The 22,739-nt window shown below is 49.4% G+C and overlaps 1 protein-coding gene across 2 annotated transcripts in view; it reads right to left on the bottom strand.

Moving 5' to 3' along the window:
- The window catches only part of ADAMTSL2 (ADAMTS like 2), a 41,454-nt gene extending 19,741 nt beyond the window's left edge, over positions 1–21,713 (bottom strand). The window contains exons 1-11 of one of the 2 annotated variants that reach the window (XM_029064124.2): positions 21,512–21,713; positions 20,518–20,660; positions 19,623–19,698; positions 18,214–18,316; positions 16,269–16,414; positions 16,040–16,166; positions 13,641–13,721; positions 11,912–12,087; positions 8,608–8,956; positions 7,710–8,094; positions 383–480 (exon numbers count right to left, since the gene is read on the bottom strand). In XM_029064124.2, coding sequence (XP_028919957.1) covers positions 383–480; positions 7,710–8,094; positions 8,608–8,956; positions 11,912–12,087; positions 13,641–13,721; positions 16,040–16,166; positions 16,269–16,414; positions 18,214–18,316; positions 19,623–19,698; positions 20,518–20,660; positions 21,512–21,625 — 1,798 coding nt within the window. In that variant the 5' untranslated portion in view covers positions 21,626–21,713. The remainder of the gene's footprint in view (positions 1–382; positions 481–7,709; positions 8,095–8,607; positions 8,957–11,911; positions 12,088–13,640; positions 13,722–16,039; positions 16,167–16,268; positions 16,415–18,213; positions 18,317–19,622; positions 19,699–20,517; positions 20,661–21,511) is intronic. The other variant, XM_029064126.2, reaches the window with a different exon arrangement.
- Between the last annotated feature and the right edge of the window lie 1,026 nt (positions 21,714–22,739).

The following is a 22,739-nucleotide window of genomic DNA, read 5'->3' as shown; positions in this document are numbered from 1 at the left end:
GAAAATCACCGTTGGGTTTGTTTTCCTAAGGGAGGATGGAGGGAACCAGCTTATTTACTGGTTTGCTTGAGAAAATGGTTGGGTCTCTTCACTGTGGAAAGAACTATCTATGGTTAAAGTTTGTTCTGCCCTTATAAGTGTTTTTTAAGTTCCCTGCTCTGAATTCTTCTGTTGCTCCCTTCTCCCACCCAAGGTCCTTCCGCGGTGTGGGAAGGTGGGGGTTCAACGACTCTGGGCATGGAATTCTCCCCCATCAGAAAAACCACTGACCATACCCTGTCCCAATGCTGTCAGATCTAGCAGAAAGTGAAAAATCCCTCCTGGGCTAAGGGGATTAGAGGAAGGAGGATCTGGGCCCATGGTGATTACATGGAATCAATACCTGTGGTGCAGGTGGAGCTGCACGGCTCGTGGGATGAAAGTTTCCATCTGTACATGTCTGCGGGACTCAAACCTTGCTTCCTGGGCTTGGGTCTGGTTCTATAAGCCAAAAAAAAAAAAAAAAAAAAAGTACAAGTAAAACTCAGGTCCAGCCTCTAAAACTCTCAAAACTTATTCTGGGGTTTGGTTTTTATTTGGGAGTAGGGGAAGGGTTAGTGGGGGTTTTTTCTTCACAACATACCTGTCCTGATCCCCAAGTAGAATCCCCAGCCTGGTAAGAGGCAGAGCTTCCACTGTCTAGAAATAGAGAGAATGGGATAAAAACACCCACAAGGAGAAACATTTCAGAACTGAACAAAAGTCTGTGTACTTCAGCTCAAGGCTTGCCCTATGTATCCAGGGAATTAAAGGTGCAGTATCTCCTTCCAGACGATGTTGGCAGAGAGAAATAGAGGGAAGAAAGAGAAATAGAAGCTCCCGCCATCTGAATTTTTCTGCCCAAATATGGGGAAGCAAAAAATCCCCTAATAAATGCTGACAAATTGACTGTAAGCTTTGTGAAGCTTATATAGTCGCCTCTTCAAAATTACTCTGGCATTGTGAAGAGAAGACCCGTTTGTGTTCTTGAAAAGCACTCGTAGGCTTTTGAGACACTGGGAACTTGTTTTCCTCCCTCTCTTGTTTCTAAGGATTGGGGGGGTGGTGTTTTTTTTAAATCAAATAATTGATGCTGCTCAATTCTTGCTCAGAGCCTGGGTTAAATTCAGCCAACTCTGCAATAACAGACCCAATAAATGACGGCCAATTTCAGACCCCTCCGGCTGAAGCTCTGGAAGCCCAACAGACTCTGAGCAGGGGTCCCACCTCCGGCAGACTGCCATCTCATTTGAAATGATTGGCTAGCTCCACCCTGAAGAGGCTGGGAATTCGAATACAGTGTCCAACCAATGAAAGGGAGCTTAGAAATTGGTATCTTTGTGAGCAATTCGGCCCAGTTCACCTTGAAAATACTAGGCTGGGCTCAAGGGGAGACAAAACAGCAATTCCACGATGCATGCCTTCTCTTATGTGCCTAACGATTGGCCCGGCTATCCCCTGATTAACAGATGATGCTTGAGGGGGTACTGTTGATCCAGTTCTCCTCCCACTCCCCAACAATTTGCCTGGACTCTGGGGTCTGCCTTGCAGTTCTCCAAGGTAATATCAAAGAAGTTAGAGGGGAATAAAGGCCTGAGAAGCAACACGTCAGTCAAGGTGACATAATGCTGTCCAGGTTCCTGAACGTGGACTGGGAGGTAAGAGCGTTGGTGTGTATTTCCCAACTGGCTAATTCTCCCAGCTGAAAAGTCTGGGCATGAGACTGACCCTGGGGGCCGGGTTTGCCCTGTCTAAAAACCCAGCCAAACCCAAAATTTCCACTGGGATAAATAATCAGTCCTAGCCAGGCCAATATGGTCTGACGGAGGAGGAAAAGCTGTCTGCAGGCCAGGTGTGGATTTTGGAGGGGGGGTGGGTGGGTGCAGCAGGCCTGAGGAAAATTTCTGCTGGCCCCCTTCTGGCTTTAGCCAGGTCCCACTACATTTTGTGAAGGAAGGCTGAGGCTACACTAACTTCTTCTCTAGAATATTCCAGTCAGTGAATGTTCTGAGGTCTGATTTACCATGTAATTTACTAGTAGAGGCCTAGCCAAAGGGCTGCAAGGAGGTGCTAATGTTTTAAGTGGATACATACCAAGCGTTTCAAAACCCTTGGGCTTTCTTAGTAGTAAAAATAATTTGGGAGACTGCTTTCATTCACTTCAAAAGGAGCTTCCCCCCCCCCCATCCATTAAAAAGAAATGAGGGGAATCGGTACCGAAACATTCCACTGTCCTATCTGCTCAAAATGAAACATTTCCTGCAGCCAGAATGCTTGCAGCTGTTTGAAATTTAAAGATATTTACTGGGAACCCAAACATTTTCTTTGAGCAACAAATGTTTAGGCTGTTAAGACAGTACCTAAAGAAAATATTTTCTGAGTAAAATGAGCGTTTATTTTGAAAATGTTTGACCGCATAGACTGGGCCCTAGCACCCTCATTTTCAAAGCCTTGAATTCGGGCTAAAACGAAATGAACCAAAAGGAGCTGGAGATCATCTCACCCTTCTTGAGAAAGGAGATACGGCTCGACTTTTCCCAATTAAACATCTCTTGTAGTTCTCTGAACCCTGATCAGCCCGGGTGACTAATGCTTGCCTTTAGAAAGCGAACAAAATAGTCTCTTCTTTTTGTTGTTGTTTTTAAATACAAGATATTTTTGGAATCACTGCCTACACACCACTCTCATTTCATGTCAGATACAGTGAACACTTTTTTGGAAAACACTGCACGTATTTGCATAGCAATGCAACCTCTAACAGGTTTAGTTCTTGGAAACAGCTAATATAAGCACCAGCACCCAGGAAATGACTCTCTTAACAGTCAATTTATTGCACAGATATTTGAGGTCTCAATAGGCCGTATCAGAGAATACTGCACCTTTACAGTCATAAAATCTTAACGGCTAAGCTAACTATTTTCAAAGACCTGCAGCTTAAAGGCAATTTTTAACTCTCATGCCCTGATACAGCCTATTGTCCAGTTGCCTCTAGCCTAGCAAGATATGCAGCTTATACAATTTCTAGGCAGGAGAAGCTCTGAAATTACCGTATTTAAGCATCCACCAAAAAAAGTTCATTTCCATTTGTTACTTAGAAAAACTTATAAAAAGGACACTGTCAAGTATTCCTTCGCCAATTGTTTGACTCAAAAGTCCCCCTCCCTCTATTGTTTGTAACAATCTCTTAAAAGAAGGAAAATCCCATTTCTCTTTTTTTTTTTTTTCTCCCCCTCTGATTTTTACCTTTCAGTCTGGCAGACATGATTTCCTGTGTTGGAAACTGAGCTTAAGCACGGCTATTTTTGTTGAACAACTTCTCCACCTACTATACATAGCCCTTTATCTTGCCAAAACATCTTTGCGTGGGGCCTGGCATCAGGCCCCGCTAAGCCACACCGATTTCTTGGAACTCCGCAAAGGGATCGGAGGGGTCCAGCCCACTCAGCCTGCCTTTTCCACTCTTCCCCACTCATTTGTGTCATTACTTTATCCATAAGCACCTCATCGTGCTTCTGGAAACAACCAAGTACAGTCAGTACAAGGACAACGGATATGGCTTGCCCGTGTCTGCTGTGTCCCTCCTCTCAGACTGCAGGCTCCTTGACAGCAAGGCCTGAGACAGTTTTCTTGAATACAGACCCTAAGCGCCCGGGAAAACCTCCGTGGCTGGTGGCAGGAAGGACCTGGTGGCCTTAGTGGCAGTGGCCGCCACAGGGTAGGAGGGAGGCAGAGGCTGGAGGAGAGGACGTTCCACCTCCTCCTTTCCAGGTGAAGGAGTCATCGCTACCTCTTTGGAGGCTGCTGCTATTGCCATGGTGCTGCTCCTGTTGCCTCCACTGAGTCACGGCTAGCCTCGTCCAATGTGGGGGGTGCTGACACAGCCACACCAGAGACTTCCCACCCTGGACTGGCCTGCCATTGCTTGGTCCCAGGGAGTAGTGGTAGGGACATAGGAGGAGGAAGACCACTCTCTCCTCTGCCTCCCCCACTCCTCTCTGTCCTCTTCTCCCTCATTTTCTTTTTTATGGTATCCGTTTAGCACTTATCATGTGCCAGGCACTGTACTAAATGCTGGGGTAAATACAAGCTAATCAGGTTGGACACAGGTCCTGTCCCACATGGGGCTGACAGTCTTAATCCCCATTTTACAGATGATGTCACTGAGGAACAGCGAAGTTAAGTGACTTGCCCAAGGTCACACAGCAGACAAGTGGAGGAACTAGGATCAGAAGCCAGATCTTCTGACTACAACGGCTCGTGCTCTATCCACTAGGCAACAATGCTTCTCTTTCTTTCCCTTCCTCTCCCCGTCCGCTCCCTTTCCACTCCTCAATGCCCAACCCCTGGCAGCCCCACCCCCCAACTTCTGGGTAACCAGAAATATGGTTCCATGAAATAGAAGTTATTGGAGCATTCGACCCACCACTTAATTGCGACACCCACCTCAATAGAAGTGAAGTCTCAAAGAATCACAGAACTCCACCGGCTGTAGGAAAATGGCCAAATTCCACTAGTTCAACCCCTTGCTTCTGAACAAGATCTGTACCTCACCCGAGCCAGAAAGCTGGAGGCCACTCTTCCTACCTTACATAGCTCAAGGGAAGGGAGTGCCATGGCCCCCCTCGAGAACCCATCCTTAAGCCTGTCCCCTGACTATTGGGGACCTCCTCAGGAGTGGGAGACAGTGAGCACATCCCTCTCCAACAGTCTACCCACAGAGGAGAATCATTCAAGGCCGGGCTTCCATCCCAACACGTTTTTAGTTAACTGAGGAGTTGCTTCCCCGCTAGTACATCGTGACTTAGAAGTAACTTCCTTCACTATCCCCTCGTCTGGAAGTTATTAGCTTTCCTACCATTTGAAGAACAGGCACAGCTATTTATTTGGCTTTTCATCGAAGTACAAACAGCAGTGAGTTGTTATAAACTCTCCGGTGTGTGTGTATGTATGTGTACGTGCATGTATGTGGTTTTACGTATGTGCGTTTCGATAGGTTACTTAAGGTCAAGGATCTTTTTTTCCCACCCACTGACAGGGTGTTTCTTTTTTTGTTCTTATTTCGGAGGCCAACAAGAAGCACACCCCCTATTCTCTGGAAGGCTGGGCACACCCATCATGTTTTTTTCTTGAAACCCTTTGCTGGGACCAGGCAAAACACACCTTTCTTCCTGATAACCTGCTTTTAACAAATGTAGTATTCGTTAAGCACTTACTATGTGCCAAGCACTGTGGTAGATATAAGACCATCAGGTTGGACACAATCCCTCCCTAACAGACTATGGGGAAGGGAGGACAGATGGTATACAATCCCCCATTTTACAGATAAGGAAATCAAGGCACAGAGAGGTTAAGTGACGTACCCAAGGTCACACAGCAAGTAAATGGTGTAGCCAGGATTAGAATTCGGGACTCCTGAACCCATGCTCATTCCATCTAGGCCACACCGCTTCCCTTCTAGCCTTGGATCTAAGTCCTGGGGTCAGAATGAGCCCTGTGTCCCTTTGCAGGGAAGGAGTCATTCTAAAAGCTATAAGGAGAGAGAGACAACACACACCAGGTCCTGAGCGTGTGACTGCCCATTAGCCAGGATGGCTTCGGCATTTGCTCATCCAGCGGTAGGGGTTAGACGGGATAACCACCCTTCCAGCTCTAGAACGGCGTTGTCAATGCCTCCAGAGAGAAATATTCCTCCTTAGCAATTGCTCCACCGAACTGTGGAGGCTTGGTTTTGAACAAGTGGGAGGAGGCTGGTTTTCCAGGAGAATCACGGACCTTATAGATGAACTCCAGAGGCACCATTTGGAAGCTGTGCGGCCTAGTGGAAAGAGCACGGGTCTGGGAGTCAGAGGACCTAATCCTAGCTCTACCGCTTGTCTGCTGTGTGACCAAGTCATTTCACTTCCCTGTGCCCCAGGTACGTAATCCGTAAAATGGGGTTAAGACCGTGAGCCTATATGGGACATGAACTGTGTCCAACCTGATTATCTTGTGTCTACCTGTGGTTAGTACAGTGCCTGGCACATAGTAAGCCCTTAACATATATCATTAAGAAAAAAAAAAATCCTGGCTCCAATTTGAGCTCAGGCCCTTAAGATTGCAAGCTCCTTCAGGGTACAGATCCTTTTCATCTTACTGTATTCCCTTAAGCTCTTAGTTCTGTGCTCAGTACATGGTTGGGGGTCGATCAATACTGTCAAATGATTTAAAAAGAAAGAGGACAGATATGATTGATCAGTCAACAGTGCTTATTGAGCACATGCTGTGTTCAGACCATTGTACTCAGCACTCGGGAGAGTTCGACGGAATTAGTAGACACGAGCCCTTCCCCCAAGTTTACAAACTAGCTTTTAAGGGGAAGCAGAGTGACCTAGTGGAAAAAACACAGGCCTGGGAGTCAGAGGACCTTGATTCTAATCCCAGCTCTGCCACTTCCCTGCTGCCTGACCTGGGGCAAGTCACTTTACTTCCCTGGACCTCAGTTTCCTCAACCGTAAAGTGGGGATTCGATGCCTGTTCTCCCTGCTTAGACTGTAAGGCTCTTGTGGGACAGGGGCTGTGTCCAACCCAATTACCTGATATCCACCCTAAAGCTTAGAACAATGCTTGACGATAATAAGCATTTAAATACAAATACCATAAAAATCAACTAGGAGATCTAGCCCCGGCTGCGCTTCTGCGGCATATTGGAGCTGGAAGAGGGCGCTGAGGAAAGGAGCTCTCCTGAGTTACTTCTAGCTGCCCATCCTCCGCTTGATGGTAAACCCAGCACAGGAAGGCAGAACCGCCGAGCCTGCTGACATCAGATCCTTCCCTCAAAACAACCCTTCGGAACAAACCCTGTTCTGTCTGAAGCCTTGAGCTGCCCCTTATGTCATGAAGACGGTTGAATCACCAGGGCGAGAGCAAGACTCAGATCCACAGCTGAAGTCAAATGGAACAGGGTGGGAAGGAGGAAGGGCATGGGGACAGTATCCCTCATCCTGGATGAGTTCAGTCCACCTGCACCGGATCAAAGCAGATGGGATTTAGGTAGGGTCTCCCCAGAACTGGAGGGGGCAGCCCCTTTTAGCCTGTTAGCTTCACCGCTCACCACCGGCATGGGCCCAACTCTTCTCATGCCAATCAGGGCGCCAACAGGCCTAGGGGACTGGAGAGTCAGAAGGCACTGGGAGTTCAGCTTCAAAGAGTGCTTTAGCACTGAAATGTTCGATAAATCCCACCTATTGATTGGGTGATTGATCAACGGGTCCTGAATAGGCTCCCCTGACCCAAGTGCCTAGTTAGCAGGAGGGAAGGAGTGATGGGTAAGCTTGGAAAAAGGAGGCTTTCTGTCAGAAAAACACAGCTGAGTGAGCTTCAATAGGGGTGGGTGCCCAGCCGCAAACCAGAGGGGAATCAGCAGAAACTCACCCCAGTAAGAGACATACTTGCCAGTGTCCTTTTAAGAAGTATGAACTTTCCCCATCCTCAACAGGCCCACAGGATCTCTTGCCTCTACAGAGACCTGTTAGAATTTTCCTGCCTGCCAGCTCCTCGCCTAATCGGCACCTTCCCTGGGCTTGCCCCACTTACCGTCCAGGACCATCCCCCTCCCAGATTCCCTCTCCTGAATCACACAGTGCCCCGGGGCAGGGGGCGGGGGGAAAAGGGGACAGGGATCTAGGCAAAAAGACAGCAGAAAATCTCCCTACCTTGCTTTGTGGGTTCGGTTTCCTGGTGGGCTGGGTAGGGCCACGCTCACATTGGGGGACGCCGGGGTCTCGGCCGAAGCGTTGCCGACTCGGTCTCCGGTCAGCTCCCAGTAGGTGCCGTTGAAGGCGAAGCTCCCAGTCGCATCGCCCTCCTCGTAGTCGGCGTAAAGGCTGTCGGCGGAGGGTACGGCGGGGCTCCGTGGGGCCCCCGGGGCGAAGATGCTGTTCACCGTCAGGTTCAACTCCGGCTCTTTCGAGTCCGAGCTCTGGCCCAGCAGTTTGTCAGTGATGGCATTCTCCGAAAGGAATTCCCGCGAAGGAGGCTGGCTGTCGGGCTCTCGGTCATCCTTGTCCCCCGGGTAAGATGTCCTGGTCACATTGGGGTCTGGAGCAAAAGTGAAAGGGGGGAGGGGACGCAGAAGGCTGCACGTCAAATGTCCCTCACCACTGGACCTCCTTTAGCTGGGATTTTGAGGGAAGAACGACATGTCATCTCTAGGGACCCACTAGGAGTAAAGGCAAGAAAGGTGGAGCCACGTGGATTCCAAGTGCCAAAAGGAACTGGCCTCTCTCTCCATCTTCCTTCCTTCCTCTCTCTCCCTCCCCTAAATCCCCTCCCTTCTCTCCATCCTCCTCTCCTTTCCCTCTCTTCCTTCCCTCCCCTCTCTCCCCCCCTTCCCTCTTTACCCTCCCTCTCTCCCTCCCTCTATCACTCCCACTCTCAGCAGGAACATTGAGGAGAGGGGGTCAGGACCCTGGAGCAGCAGCAGTGGATTCTCCTGAACAGTGGCCCCAGGCCACCAAACAAGCCCCACCCTCTCCTACCATCCCCAAAGCCCCTCTCAGAGGGACACATCAGTCAGGCTGCCGGCAGGCAGGCTTCAGCCTCAGCCATTACCTCTAAAAGCCTTTCCCCTCCGCAGCGGCTCACAGTCCCCTGCCCTGGATCTCTCATACACCTCGTTGGTCTCCTGCCCCTTGCTCAAGGTGGGATCTTCGGAGGCATCCAGCCCTCCAAACACCTGGTTCTCCAGGACGAGCCTGCCCTTGGAGACTTTTTCATAGTAGCTGCCATTGTGCTGAAGGAAGCCCACCGGCCCTTCACTCCCAAACTCTCGACTTTCTTCGCTCTCCGAGGAGGATTCTGAGAAGGTGTAGTATATGGGCTGGATGTTTGGGGAATGAGGCTTCCTCAAGATCGTGTATTCAAAGGTAATTGATGGATTCTTGCCATTTTGGTTCCAAACCTAGAGAGAGAGAGAGCGAGTATCTTTGAGTTTCTCTTCTCAGAGCCTTTCCCCAGATCAATCCATCAGTGGTATTTAGAGTGCTTACTGTGTGCAGAACACTGCACCAAGTGCTTGGAAGTGTACAGTATAACAGAGCTGGTAGACACATTCCCTGCACACAACAAATTTGCAGTCTAAAGGGGGAGACAGACATTCACATAAATGGTCCTTTATCTTTCCTCAGTGCCTCCCCCTGAAGAAAGAAGAGGGCAGTTATCACATCAAAATGCCCATTTTACAGAGAGAAAAAACTTAGCCTCTGCTAACTCTATTCCCTTCTCAACAGCACAGAGATCCTGGGTTTTCCAGGGGATTCTCCACCAGGTATCTCCAGCTTTCCTATTCACTCTCTTCTCTTTTTCTAAACCCCAGCTCACACTCTCCGTTCCTCCAAAGCTTATCCTTTCATTATGCCTCATTCTCAAGTCTCCTAGCTCCAACTTCTGGATCAAGCCTTCCTCCTGCCTGGGAGCCCCTCGCGCTATATATTCCCCACACAGCACTCCTCATGTTCAAAACCCTTCTGAAATCAATCATATTTAATGAATGATTACTCTGTGCAGAGAACTTGGGAGAGTACAATATAAAAGACTTGGTGGACACGTTCCCTGCCCACAATGAGTTTATAACCTAGAGCAATCCCATCCATTCCAGGAGACTTTTCCAGATCGATTTTTCTTCTACCCAGGCATCCTCCCTACCGCCACTGAGGCACCTAGATTCCTCTTCAGCACTTTTGCTCTCATTGTTTATCATCATTGAATTATTGCACAGTATGTTGTTTTATCTACTCTACTAGTTGAGCATTTTCTCCTATTTTAAAAGCATTTTATATCTGTCTCCTCTCCTACTCTCCTCTCCTTTCAAAACTCCTTAAGTGAGTTGTCCACAACTATCACCTCCACTTCCTCTCCTCCAATTCTCTCCTTGTCCGTCTCCAATCTGGTTTCCACCTCTTTCATCCCGTGGAAACTGTCATCTCAAAAGTCACCCATGTCTCCTTCTTGCCAAATCTAATGACCTCTACTCCGTTCAATGGTGTTGACCCACCCCCTTTACCTGGAAACATTATCCAAACTTGGCTTGACACTTCCCTCTCCTGCTTCTCCTATCTCACTGGCTGCTTCTTCTCATTCTCTCTTTTATGGACTCCTCCTCTGCCTCGCATCTCTAAATGAGCCCCTCGAGGCTCAGTTTTAGGACCCCTTTTATTCTCCATCTACACCCACTCCCTTGGAGAACTCCTTTGCTCTCCTCGATCCAACTACCATGTCTAGGTAGATGAGTCCCAAATCTATCTCTCCAGCCCTGATCGCTGAGACCTCTAGAGTCTTGCCTTCTGCCTGAGGTCCTCCGGCCTTCAGGACACCTCTACTTGGATGTCCCACTGACACTTCAAACCTAATATGTCCAAAACAGACCTCTTCTTCCCACCCGGACCCTGTCCTCCCCATGACTTTCTCATCACTGTAGATAGTACTGCTATCCTCCATCTCACAAGCCCATAACCTTGGCTTTATCATCAACTCATTCAATTCACACATTCAATCTTTCACCAAATCCTCTCAGTTTTACCTACACAGCACTGCTAAAATCTGCCCTTTCCTATCCAGCCAAACTGCTCCACACACTTATACATACTATCCCACCTTGACCACGACATCAGCCTCTTCTCTGACCTCCCTGTCTAGCAACCTCACTTCACTCTTCTGATACCAACCTACATGGTCTAGTGGAAAGAGCAGGGGTCTGGGAGTCAGAGGACCTGGGTTTTAATCCCGGCTCTGTCATTTGTCAGCTGTGTGACCTTGGGCAAGTAAGTTACTTAACTTCTCTGAGCCTCAGTTACTTCATCTGTAAATTGGGGATTAAGACTAAGAGGAACAGGGACTATGTCCAACCCGATTTTCTTCTATCTACCCAGCAGTTAGTACAGTGCCTGGTACAAAGAAAGTGTTTAGCAAATACCATAAAAATAAACACAAAACAAAAAACCTATTCACTTTGCCTAATGCTATTCTAGCTCACCACTGCCAAGCTCTCTTCCCCTCTTCAAAGCCCTACTGAGAGCTCACCTCTTCTAGGAGGCCTTCCCAGACTGAGCCTCCCCTCTCTCTGCTCTTTCCTCTTCCCCTCCCCTCAGCACTGTGCTCATTTGTATATATTTATTATCCTATTTATTTTGTTAATAAGGTGTATATCTCCTTGATTCTATTTATCTTGATGATGTTGTCTTGTTTTTGTTTTGCTCTGTTTTGCTTTGCTGTCTCCCCCGTTTAGACTGTGAGCCCATTATTGGGCAAGGATTGTCTCTATCTGTTGCCGAATTGTACATTCCAAGCGCTTGTGCTCTGCACATAGTAAGCGCTCAATAAATGCTACTGAATGAATGAACCCCTTGGCCACATCCTAACTCTGGCCGGGAGCTCCCTCCCCATACATCTCCAATTGGCCATCACTCTCTCTGCCTTGAAAGCCTTATTAAAATCCTACCGCCTCCAAGAGGCACTTCCCCAATTAAGTCCTCATTTCTCCTACTCCCTTTCCCTTCTGCATCACCCTTGCACTTGGATTTGTACCCTTTATTCACCCGACCTTCAGCTCCACAGCGTTTATGTATCCATTCACCCCACTCTCAGCTCCACAGCACTCATGTATGCATCCATAATTTATTTTATTATCTGTCCCCCCCTTTAGACTGAAATCTCCTTGTAGGCAGGGAAGATATCTACCAACTCTGTTGTATTGATCTCTTCCAAGCATTTAGTACAGTGCTCTGCACAGTAAGCGCTCAAATAAGATCGATTGATTGTCTTCTGCAATGGGATTGCTACAATCCTTCCTGGAGGCAGGAGGATGACCTCTTGAGTTCCTAGGACCCAGTGACCCCACAAAGAAAAACCGGCACCTTACCATCACATTGAGACCCTGATTTGTCGGTCCTTGAGCAACAATGTATTCAATGCCAGTCTCGTATACATCCGTAGGTCTCCGGTACTTGAAGACTGTACCAGCAATGTTGAAGTTCTTTGGGCTGTCCACTTTGTAATTCCCATTGAAAAAGTAGTAACCGGCTTCATCTGCGAGAGCTGAAAGGACAGATCACATCCTCTTCACCTGGAGCCCGAAAGAGCAGTTCACTTTCTATACAGGGTCAAATGTGTCTCTTTGGGAGGGAATAAGTTTCATTGCATTTGCAGAGAAGAGCAAGCCTTGCTTCCATCTTTACTCAACCCTATTTTCTTAGGACTACTGTATACTGTATTGAGGGATATATGGGAAAGGTGATCAATATACTTAACTTTATCTTCCCATTGGATCAGAGTATCAGATATTCACAAAGCTTAAAGAAACCTATTTAGACTTTTCAAATGGATTTTAATATGTGTGTGAGGACTTCAAGAACCAGAGAGACCCCAGTTTCAGTATTTTCTGGCATTTTTTAATGGCCTAAATAAACAGCCCAGTTTTGTGACTCCAGAATTTTCTTGCCATCTCAGAAGTTATGCCCATTATGACTCGGAGCCCATGGGGAGTCTAGGTGTGGTGCTGGGGAGGGTGGAGAGAGGGAAAGAATAGTTACTATGGTACAGTTTGTTTTCCAAGTGTGTCCCTGGAACATTTATTCCAGGAACTGAAATTACACAGTGTAGAATGGGAGTTTTTCCCCTCAAGCATGATGCAATTTTGTTAGAGGAATCACAGTACCTGAGGCAAGTCATTTACAATCAGATGGACTCAATGGGCAGTGACGTCTGCTTAAAAAAAGTCCGAAATTCAAGATAGATGAGGAAGCAAGTCGAGCAAGACTAAAACTCACCCAGGAACATACATCCACATTTTGGGAACTGCTTTTGCTGAAAAGGGTTAAGATTTCCTCCGGAATCAAAACCATGTCTCCTGACAATAATGACCTTCCTTCCTGTGGGTTCTCTAATATTTGAGACTTAACCCAGTGTTCCCACACTTCTGTTTCCAGGAGAAGAACTCAATCACAGCCCTGAGCCCAGCACATAGGAAACTGGCCTTCTCAGGTCTCTCTCCACCCAGGTGGCATGGCCAGGTTTCCTAGAGACTCCTTTTAGCTCTCACTTCCCCTCAATCCCGAGGTGGGTTTTGGTGTCGAACATCAGAGGCTGCATCTGGTTGGCCAAACATTTCCAAATGAACCCTGGGAAGCATCTGCCCAAGGTCCCTACTGTGGCTCTACTGTTCAGCATGGCAGGGCTCCCCTGAGGTGACTGCCTCCTTTGTCGATCTCCCCACCTCCCACAGACCCCGCGGCCAGCCCACCCCTGCCACTCTCGCCCTCCGCTCTGGCCTCCAGAAGAAAAGGATCCTTCTGTAAGAATCGGAAAAAAAGATCGGAAACCTCCCTCGGGTTAGAACCCAGACCATGCTCCACTGACTTGTCAGCAGAGGGAATCACGGCATCTTTCCAACAACCAAGCCAAAGATTCCAGGGAATAAAAGAAACAACAAAACTCGAGGCGAGTTCTTGAAGGACCCGCCTGTCTCTTTCTGAAGCATACCTCTGGTCTTAAATGGAGAATGAAATTCTGGTCACTTTTAAAACCCTGAACTTGACGTCTTAGGGGTAGAAAAAGCAAACCCCTCCAGAACCAGCAGAAGTCATACGCACCCAGGACATCTGCAGATTTCTTCCGCTCAACAATCTGGATATCTCTTGCTCCCGCTGGTATGTGTGTTACCAGAGAGTAGCCTACAAAAAACTATACATTAATGAAAAGACAAGCTTGTAGCCAATAAAATGCCTAGAAGAAAAGAAGTCAACACGGGTCAGTCAGGTAAAATCAGGAAACTGGAAGGTGTCAAAACCCAGCCCCAGAAGTGATCAGCACTCAAATCGCTCCTTGCCTTTCTCCAAAAAGTAAATTTTCCACCTGGCCCCTGTTCCTGGGCAGCCACCAGCTCCTTCCAATTTCAAGAATCTGTTTCTGTCTGCTAACCATGGACTTGAAACCCTAGGGCTCAAAGGCTACCCTGAAAACTCAGAACCCAGAAACGACTTGATTTGCCCAGAAAGGACCTTTCGCAATCAGATGATCTGCCTTATCATGGTCCCAGCAGATCCTTGGAAAGATGGCAAAAAAAACTTCCTTGAAAAGTAGCGGAGGAAAGGTGGGTCTGTATGGTTCCCCTCCCCACCAAACCCAGCTTGGGCTTCACTCTTGCAGCTGCCTGGAGAAATGCTCAACTCCCTTCTCTCCTACATCCCAGCCCTCACACTCCGCTCCCCTGGTGCTAACCTTCTCGCTATGCCTCCTGTCTTGCCACCAACCCCAGCCCAAGTCCTACTCCTGGACTGCAACGCCAGCCCTCCTCAAATCTGCCAATCACTCTTCTCCTCTTCAAAGCCCTACTGAAGTCTCACTTCTTCCAAGAGGCCTTCCCAGGCTAAGCCCCCTCTTCCTCAGCTCACCCTCCCTTCCACATCACCTCATTCCTTCATTCAATTGTATTTATTGAGTGCTACTCACTCCCTTTGTTCTTCCCCCACTCTCCCTGCCCCACAGCACTTATGTATATACCTATAATTCTATTTACTTATATTGATGCCTGTTTACTTGTTTTGATGACTGTCTCCTCCCCTAGACTGTAAGCCCATTGTGGGCAGGGATTGCCTCTCTTTATTCCTGTATTGTACTTTCCAAGCACTTAGTCCAGTGTTCCGCACTCAGTAAAGCACTCAGTAAAGACGATTGAAGGAATGAATGGACGTGTCCATTGAAGGAATGAATGGGCGTGTCCGGAAGTAGAGTCCTGGGTCCTTGTTGTAAATTAGTTGTCGGGTGCCCAAGGACTAATCTTGGGGCAGAATGATCCGCAGTAAATGAAACCTCTAGGGGCAACCCTCTCTTGCTAAGGCCCAAAACACTGAATATGAGCTGAAAGAGTAGAAGTAAAATCAAAAGCCTTATTAATTAGCTTTTTGGTCTTGCCTGGTCTTTTGCCTCGTTCCTGGAAGCCTATCTTTCAGCAACTCTTACATCCCTGTTCAAAGTCTCACCGCTGGCAACGTCACTAGCAAATAGGAAGGACCACTTTTTCTCCTTTCCCTCTCTGACTAGCTCAGAATTTATACATAGTTAAAATTTAAACACACCCACAAACACGCACACATGCTACACACGCATCTATATAGCACCTCTAGAGAGAGATGTTATACAGATTTGGTCCTCTTGTCTCTCCTTCTCTCTCTGTATATTTCTGCATCTATCTAAATAATCTAGCACCAGAACAATAATTGGTATTATCTTAGGAGTCACATAATTTCATCCTGGAGCTTGATGCTAAGCCATGTATTACTTAGGCCTGCCCCTGAGTTAAGGAACAGCCAGCCTCCTGAGATGGAAAAGAATTCTTTTCCATTCACATGGCACCTGCAACCATATGAGATAGATGCTGTTACTGAAGAGGCAGACCCTATTTTCACTGCAAATGAAAGCTTCACTTTTCTTCCCTTGGCCTCATGCAAGGTGTGTACCCTCCTTGCTAAGTCCAGATTGTGACTTGGGCTTCATCTTGTAAACAGGCTTGGCTTTCTGGCCCCTTTCCTCAGAAACTCTTAATGGTTCTCCCATCCCTGCTGGACGAGTGGATTACCAAGTTTGACTGGGTGGAAACAGCGCAGCTCTAACTTACTGTGGCTGTTCAATGGCACGCACACACGCATACACACACACAGAGTTCGCTAAGTGCTTCCCCAGACACTTTTGGCAAGGATGGCCTCAGACATCGCTGGGGGATATTTTCACTGTAATTCAAAAGGAATACCATACAAATTCTGCCATTATACCCTTATCTGGGAAGAGAACGGACTTCCCCTCTGTTGAAAGGCATAAATCAGAGCAGGCTGTCGCTAAGGACAGAGCACACTGCTGCCAAGCTGGTCGGGAAGGCTTTCGTTGAAGACAGCCATAGCTTCGAGGCCTCCCTCCCTTCCCATCCCCTCGCAGCCCCCCAAACTCCGGAGGCAGGAGTAATAGGGGCCCATAGGCAGAGCGGCAAGGGTCTTACCGAGGTGGTGAGCGTTGCCCCTCCTGTAATTCCCGGTCACATGGGTGCAGCTGCTTCCATCGCCCTGGCAAACCCCACACTTATCCAGGGTGTGGGTGGAGAACAGGATCCCATCACAACCAATTGGCTAGAAAAATTGTAAAGAGAGCATTGAGGGCTGGGCCCAAGGGGAGTTGGGGATAATTTTCTGAAAGCTACTGACAATATTTTTGCTATAATGTTTAACAACCTCACATTTTCCAGACACGCAAACACCTCGGAAATCGATGAATTTGCATGACGTCCCATCCCGGGCCTGAACCATGAGCTGCCTCTGACCATCCACAGTCGTACAGTGCAGGTCACAGGGTTTGCTAGAAATATGGACGTAGTCATCTGTGGGGAAAGGAAACTCCGTCATTCAGGGAGGCCGCTCTCAGTAACGGCAGCGATGTAAGGGGTGGATGCCTCTTCAGTCATTCATTCAATCGTATTTATTGAGCTCTTACTGTGAGCAGAGCTCTGTACTAGGCGCTTGAGAGAGTACAGTATGACAAACACACATAGTCCCTGCCCACACTGCTTCCAGGAGCTCTGTGGTCCAAGGAACTGGGTCAGGGCAAGCGAGGAATCGCTGGCCAGGGGATCCCTTATCCAGGCTAGTATCTGGAGATGTTTGTTTCCACCCTGCTCAAGTGTGACCCTGACTAATCTAATCAATCAATGCTATTTATTGAGTGCTGACTGTGTGAAGAGCACTGAACTAAGCATTTGGAAAGGACAGTAGAGATGGAAGACATGATCCCTGCTCCCACAGAGCAGTCTCTCTAGGGAGGGAGCCAGACATTAAAAGGAATTACGGCTAAGGGAAGCCACTGAGTAAGAGGACATGTATCTAAATGCCGTAAGCCTGGGACTAAGCGGAGAGGCAGTATGGAGGGAAAACAGGGAGGGAGGATGACAGCTTAATCTGGGAAGGTTTCCTGGAGGAGGTATGACTTAAGTAGGGCTTCGAAGATGAGGAGCAGGCTAGTCTGTAGGTTACACTGGGTTGGGCAGGAGGAGATCCAGGCAAAAGGGAGCCTGTGAACAACAGGAGAAACAAGACTCTATTGCCATTGTTCTCGTCTGTCCGTCTCCCCCGATTAGACCGTGCGCCCGTCCAACGGCAGGGACCGTCTCTATCTGTTGCCGACTTGTTCATTCCAAGCGCTTAGTACAGTGCTCTGCACATAGTAAGCGCTCAATAAATACTATTGAATAAATGAATGAATGAAGAGTGAGGGACAGCAAGTAGGTTGATTTTAGAGGATTTGGGCAACACACAATTATCCAGAAGCAAAGAAGCAGTGTGACCTAGTGGAAAGAGCATGGACCTGGGAGTCACAAAACCTGAGCTATTGTCCTAAACCCCCAAATCTGCCACTGAACAGGTCTGTCATCTCAGGCAAAATCCCTTAACCTCTCTGGACCTTAGCAGGCTCATCTGTAAAATGGGGAAAATATACCCTCTCCCCCTACTTCTTAGATTATGACCTCTGTGTGGAACAGGACAGGTAGCTGTTCTGGATTTTTGACCCCGTAGTGGTTAATATTGTTTTTATTTGGATTAGTTAACCTCTTGGTGGATTATCTGGAAGAGTTTTTATTTTTACTTTCCAGAGCTCCCCAGCTGTTATCTGGCATTCTCTGCTCCACGACCTAGAAAACTAGGGAGTGTTTCTCTGCCTTCTGAGTTGGGGCCCAAGCCACCTCCCCCATTCGGTATAATCAGCTTTATATTCCTTGTTCCCTCCCAGGCACTTAGTATAGCGCTTTGCACACAGTAAGCACCCTATATGATTCAATAAATGAATGGATAATTGGAGGCTGAGTGTGCACCCACATAATATCTAACTGGCCATAATCTGCCTGACAGGGAAGATTCATGGCAAAACTTTTACAGAACAGCCAACAGCTCCTTCTGGCTAGTTCAGTGGTTCCATGCTCAACAATGTCCCCCAAAGTGTTCTTACTATTGGAATCATCCCATGCACAAGTAATTCATTTGCTACATGTCTCAAGCCAGCTACAGTGGGAGGGTGTGCCTGCAGTCCATTTTAAACCCTCCAAAGGAGAAACCCTCCTGAAGAGTGCAGCACAGGAAGTACCAAAACACTGGGGACCACATTGTAAGACAAAGAACCTCTTGTTACCGGGGTATAAAGGTTTCCATTGATAGGTCCTTCCATTATACACATGGGAGTTAAAGGACGAGCACTGCTCCTCTCGAAAGCTGCGGCTGTTGGAGGGACACTCCTGAAACGAGACGCATTAATAAAACCCTGGTGAAAAAGAAAAACAAAAACCAAACTCAACAAAGGGTTTTCTGTCGTGTCTTAGTAGGGGACTCCTAACTCTGGCTGACATGTGGTCTTCTCTGCCACCACCTCCTCTCCCTAATGACCTGGCACTCTGAAAAGTCCTCACATCCCGGGCTGGTCCACGCCATCCTGAAGCCAGGACTCGAGAGAGCCCACGGGGGCCTGCTTTTCTGGGAAATTGGGAGAGGACCAATGACTCAAGGTGATGTCACTGCCACACTTAACATCAGAGGGCTGTATCTGTGTAGTGTTCCCTGAGGGCTGCCACGATCCACAGGCCCCATCCCAGGCCTCCTCCTCAAATCTTAGTCCCCAAAGGATGGACCCTGGAGGGGGCTCTGGGGAGCACTCTGATCCAGGAGCAAGAGCAAGGGCCTGGGAATCAAAGGACCAGGATTCGAATTCTGATCCACCACTGTGTGACCTTAGGCAAGTCACTTCTCTGTAGTTCCGTTTCCTCATCCGTAAAATGGGGATTCATTCACTAGTCTCTCTCCTACTTAGACTATGTGGGACAGGGATTGTGTCTGACCTGATTATCTTGAAGCTACCTCAGCTCTCAGTACAAGCCCTTACCAAATAACACAATTATTATTATTCACATCTATTCTTTCGTCTAATCTGAAGACACTAGCAGGGGACTAGGTATCCTGCCAGGCATTACCTAATGGTGGACCACGGGCAGGATGATAGCTAGTTTGAAGCAACAATTTGCATTTTAAAAGTTCTCATCTTCCCTTCAGATAATTTTCAGAAATGTCACTTAAGGCACAGTTACTCTGGCAAAATTAGCCATGGAGTATGCACCATGTGCTCTTTCAGACACACAGGCACCCTCGGGAACATTTTCACCACTATCAGTGATGTCTTCTTCCAGAATGAGACAAGATCACATATTCAACTACTTTATCATTTCCCCTAATCATTAACTATTTGAAGGTCTGCCTCCCCCTGTAGAATGTAAACTCCTTGTGGGCAGTGATCTCATCGACCAACTTTGTTGCATTAGACTTTCCCATGGTCTTAGTACAGTGCTCTGCACACAGTAAACACTCAATACTATTGACTGATTGATTGACCCATGCCAGCCAATTCTGTGTCACCCTCCAGGCCTGTCTTTTTGTCTCCATCTAGATGATGGCTCTTTTCTATGTGAGGCCTCCTACAATGGGCAGAGAAGGAGCGGACAGGTTACCCAGAAGCCCGGGGCCCCAGGAAAGGAACACCAAGAGTTTCCTTACTTGCACCTTGCAGAGCTGGTGTCTTTTGGATGTCCCAGTACAGGTCTTATTGCCCAGCCCCACGGCAGACTTCCTTCTGCATAAAGAAATTAAGGCTGTGATGAATGGGCTTTCCCTGCCAGGGGCTCAGCGGGGAGCCTGGACTCAGCGACTACTGGTCTGGGGGCGGGGGGAACCTGGGCTCAGACCCTACTGGCCTGGGTGGGGAGCCTAAACTCAGACTCTACTGGTCTGGGTGGGGAGTCTGGGCTCAGCTGCTAATGGTCTGGGTGGGGAGTATGAGCTAAGCCACTACTGGTCTGGGTGGGGAGTCTGGGCTCAGCCACTGATGGTCTCATTGGGGAGCCCGGGCTCAGACCCTACTGGTCTGGGTGGGGAGTATGGGCTCAGCCACTCGGCAGGGAGTCTGGGCTCAGCAGCTACTGGCCTGCTTCAATTCCACTTCACTGAAAGGAACTCCCCTGTGACTAGTAAAGGTCTAGGATCATTATACCGGATGCAAGGGCAGCAAACTGACTGGCCACTCCAAAACAGTTCTCTCCCCCTCCCACCCACCACTCCCAAATTGATAAGATGGTGCATAGCAGCAACAGAAGAGCTTGGCCACAGTCGGTTAGGACCAGTGGCTATGGGGCATCTATGAGCCAAGAGAGAAAAGAGTGATTCAAATGACTGCTCTCAAGGGTTCACCCTCCCCTCCGCTGACCCTCCGCTCGCTTTCGTCTTGCCACTCTCGACCGTCGGAAGATGATCTTAAGCAGACCGAGATTGGCATGCTTTGTGAGCAATAGACGCAGCAGAGAAGAAAGGGGATGAGGAAACAACTTTTCTAGACAACCCCACCTCCTCCCTCCCACAGCTCCGGATGTCCTGTCAGGAGCTGGTGGAACAGTACCTCTGCCTGAGACAGTGTCTCTCTTGGGACTTGACTCCTCCACCACAGGTCCTGGTACAAGCCGTCCACTTGGTCCACTCCCCCCACCAGTAGGCAGTGACATCTGACCCTTCCTCCAGGCTGTTGGAGGTCTGCACGGTGTCCTAGGGGGGAGGCCACACACAGACACATTCAGCGGGAGACACTGTCGCTACTTGTCCTCAGCAGATATCAGGTCCCACATCCCACCAGCAAGTATTCTGCAACTACCCTGGCCTCTCTTTCCAGTGGATAGGTTGCCATCTGTTGGAAATCCAGGCCTGGGGACTAAAACTCAGCACCGTCCCCTCTTTTTTTAAGCGGGGAGGGATTCCTCCCCCACATCTCTGGGGGCTTCCTGCAGTGCTGGGCATTAAGAGCACCTTTCCCCCTGTGAATCTACTGAGGCTGGATCACGCATGCCTTCCATGTGAATTGGACAGGCCAAGACTGGGGAGAGTTTGCTCTACGCAGGAAGATGCCCCCCATGCTCTCCAGACAGCACTAGCACCCCTGACTTGCCTCCTGCAAAGGGCCCTTGCCCATCCTGGGGGAAGACTTCCCCCTAAAAGGCAGGAAAGAACCGGACCGTATCCCAAAAGGCAGCAATCTCTGCTTGAGAACATCAGCAGCCGGGAAGCAGCCCAGAGAATGAGCGCGTAGTTGGCCATCTATGTGGGGAAATCTCTATTATAAGCCCCTCTCGCCCCTAGTGGGTCTCCAGAGAGCATAAATGTCTCAGGCCGGCTGCCCCGTTGATGGACACGTGTTGCTCACAGGCGGCCAAGAAAATCGGGTGAATGGACAGGTACCCGGGAACTATCCTTTCAGAACCATCCAGCCACACCTGCAGAACCTCAGAACCCCCCTGGCCGGCTGGGTCCTCCGGGGCGGTCCGGATAGCGGGAGCAGCTGGAAGACAGCGACTTTTACAGTCCCTCCCAGCCTCCTGATCAGAGCGAGTGTCCAAGCTTACCTGGGAGAGGGCCAACGCAACATTCCCCACGAGCACAAGCCCCACGGCAAGCAGGCCTTTCAGCAGGGCTCTGTTCCAGGCCTTTCCCGGCTGGTCCCGAAGGACGGGGTCCATCCTAGAAAGCAGGGTGAAACGGGAATGCTGGTTGGGAGGGCAACTGAGGGCACAGATCCAGATTCTGGGCTACCCAATGTTGCAGGGGAAGGGAGGGGGAAGGAGAGTGGTCCAGGATCAGGGCAGGTGTCCTGGACCGGCCCAGGAGTTGAAGGCTTGTAGCCTCCGGGCCCTGCCTAGGGAGGCCACCTGCTGCACTCAGACGGGGGCCTTGGCCAAGGCAGCTCTTTCCCCTTTGCAATATAAAATGATGACAGCCAAGCGTGGGAGCGGCCTCCGGCTCCTGGGTGAGGGATGGGGGGGCGGGGACCAGAGGGTCGGGCTGGTGCTTAGTGCACACAGCCCCTATCGCCCTGGGGAGACCTGCCCAAAGGAAGCTGATTTTGCCCAGGTGAGTGAGCTGGGGGAGGCGAGGAGGGGAAGGGATGGAGAGGGAGGCGGGGGCATCCCCCCAATGAATGCATGAATGAAAGGCGGATGGGCCCAGCACACAAAAGGCTGAGCCCAGGGGGGCTGGACCGCCCCTTCCCTTCTCTCCGGCTCAGGCCTCCAGGCTCTTTCCGGCCCAGCAGGGGGGAGAGGCCGATTTCCGCGCCACAGGAAATCATCCAGTGGTGAAAAGCCCCCGCCGGGCCTTTTCATCTCCTGTCACCGAAGCATCTTTAGGAAGAAAGGAGAGGGGCAGGCCCCAAGCCACCCCGGGGCTCCCGTTTGAAGGCCCATCAATGCGGTGGGAATGATGAGAGCATTTTCCGCAGCAGGCCCCTCCCGCCCCCACCCCTAGGGACCGGAGCCAGGGCACTTGCAACACAAGGAGCATCAACAAAGAGAACGATTTCCCAGCTCATCGCTAATCTCCCCAACAAAAGCTCCCCTCCCCCCCCGCCCCCGCGGCCCGGGGGTTTCCGGGCAGCATCCTGCCTGGGGGTGTGGACGCGCCCCCCCCCCCCCCCTCCATTCAGGTGGCGAGGAAGGCCAGCGGATTTTCGGAAGGAGAAAGGACAGGATCTGGGCATCCTCCCCCACTCTGATCCCCAGCCTACCTGCCTGTCAACTGCCATCTGGGTTCAATCTTACTATTCCACTAACAGCAAAGGCTAAACCCTGCCCCCAA

This window comes from Ornithorhynchus anatinus, chromosome 4 (assembly GCF_004115215.2).
Source record: "Ornithorhynchus anatinus isolate Pmale09 chromosome 4, mOrnAna1.pri.v4, whole genome shotgun sequence".
Lineage (NCBI taxonomy): Eukaryota > Metazoa > Chordata > Mammalia > Monotremata > Ornithorhynchidae > Ornithorhynchus > Ornithorhynchus anatinus.
Note: the sequence above shows the minus strand (reverse complement) of the source record. Positions and strands in the feature narration are given on the sequence as shown.